Consider the following 1,134-nt stretch of genomic DNA (forward strand, 5'->3'; position numbering starts at 1 on the left):
TTTATTTCCTCCAACACTTCATATGTTACGAATAGGAATCGACAAAGTCCTCAATTCTTCTCTTAATTTCCTCCGACACCTAGGCAAATTCCAGCCATCCTAGCACCGCCCAACGAGGTGTCCATTCAGATATTACGAATAGGAATCTACTAAGTCCTCAATCCTTCTCTTAATTTCCTCCGACATAGGCAAATTCCAGCCGCTCTAGCACCGCGCCACACCCGCAAGGCGTTTTTAAGAGAAGGTCTGTCGGTCTTTCTAGAGGGATGCGGGATCGGGGATATCCCGAAACGGCGTGTCCTTTTCTAAGGGTATGATGGATGATCGTCCCCTCCGCTTCCACTCCCGCCACCTCCCCCTTCCGCCCGATGCGAGGCCATGTGATTCTTCAGGCTGAAGTTGTAGTTGAAGCGACGATCGCATAGGTGACAACGGAATTTCGGTTCGACCCCGCACTGATATCTCAGGTGCCTCTGCAGCGAAGTCTTGTGGCGGTAGAGGTTTCTGCAGATGGGACACCGGAACTGCCCCCTTAGAGATTCCTCCTGGCCGGGGAATGGTATAAGAGCGGCGGCGGCGGACTCGGCCGCCAGCCGGATTGGCCTGACATCCGAGAGATGGCGCGAGGGTTGTCGTTCCATCATCCCCGGCATGGCGGCGGGTAGCGCAGACGATGCCAGCTCGTGCTTCCAGGGCGCGATCATGCCGGGGTAGGCGTCGGCTGCGGGAAGAGAAATAATCAGAAGAGATTGGGGGAAGGCGACGTCTAAGAACGTTATAGAAAAATTAGAACGTTTTGTTTTTTGCGAGGAGGGGCCGGAACGATCACATAGTTCCTTGAAAAATCGAAGGGGCGTTTTCAAGAGAGAAAAAAAAAGGATTGATTGGAAGAAAGCGAGCGAAAGAGGAGAAAAATACGTAGATTTTTAGTTTAGAAAAACTATAAATGTTTCATTTTTAAGGAGGTTCCACCGTTCCAATAGTTCCAACATAATTTTTTCTCCAAATATTGCGACACTTTCATCTCCTCAATCAGGTAACGTTTACCAATTCCCTGCGCATCCAAAAATATGTTTGCCTTCATGGATAATTTTCCTAGCTTCCAGGCCAAAAGGACGAAAAACAAAATTCAAA

General features: G+C 49.1%; 1 protein-coding gene across 1 annotated transcript; it reads right to left on the reverse strand.

Moving 5' to 3' along the window:
• Nucleotides 1-305: 305 nt before the first annotated feature.
• On the reverse strand, nucleotides 306-704 carry LOC124164416 (zinc finger and BTB domain-containing protein 8A.1-A-like). The gene has a single exon (XM_046541740.1). The coding sequence runs from the start codon at nucleotides 702-704 to the stop codon at nucleotides 306-308; it is 399 nt and encodes a 132-aa protein (XP_046397696.1).
• Nucleotides 705-1,134: the final 430 nt, after the last annotated feature.

The sequence above is a fragment of the Ischnura elegans genome, chromosome 8, assembly GCF_921293095.1.
Source record: "Ischnura elegans chromosome 8, ioIscEleg1.1, whole genome shotgun sequence".
Lineage (NCBI taxonomy): Eukaryota > Metazoa > Arthropoda > Insecta > Odonata > Coenagrionidae > Ischnura > Ischnura elegans.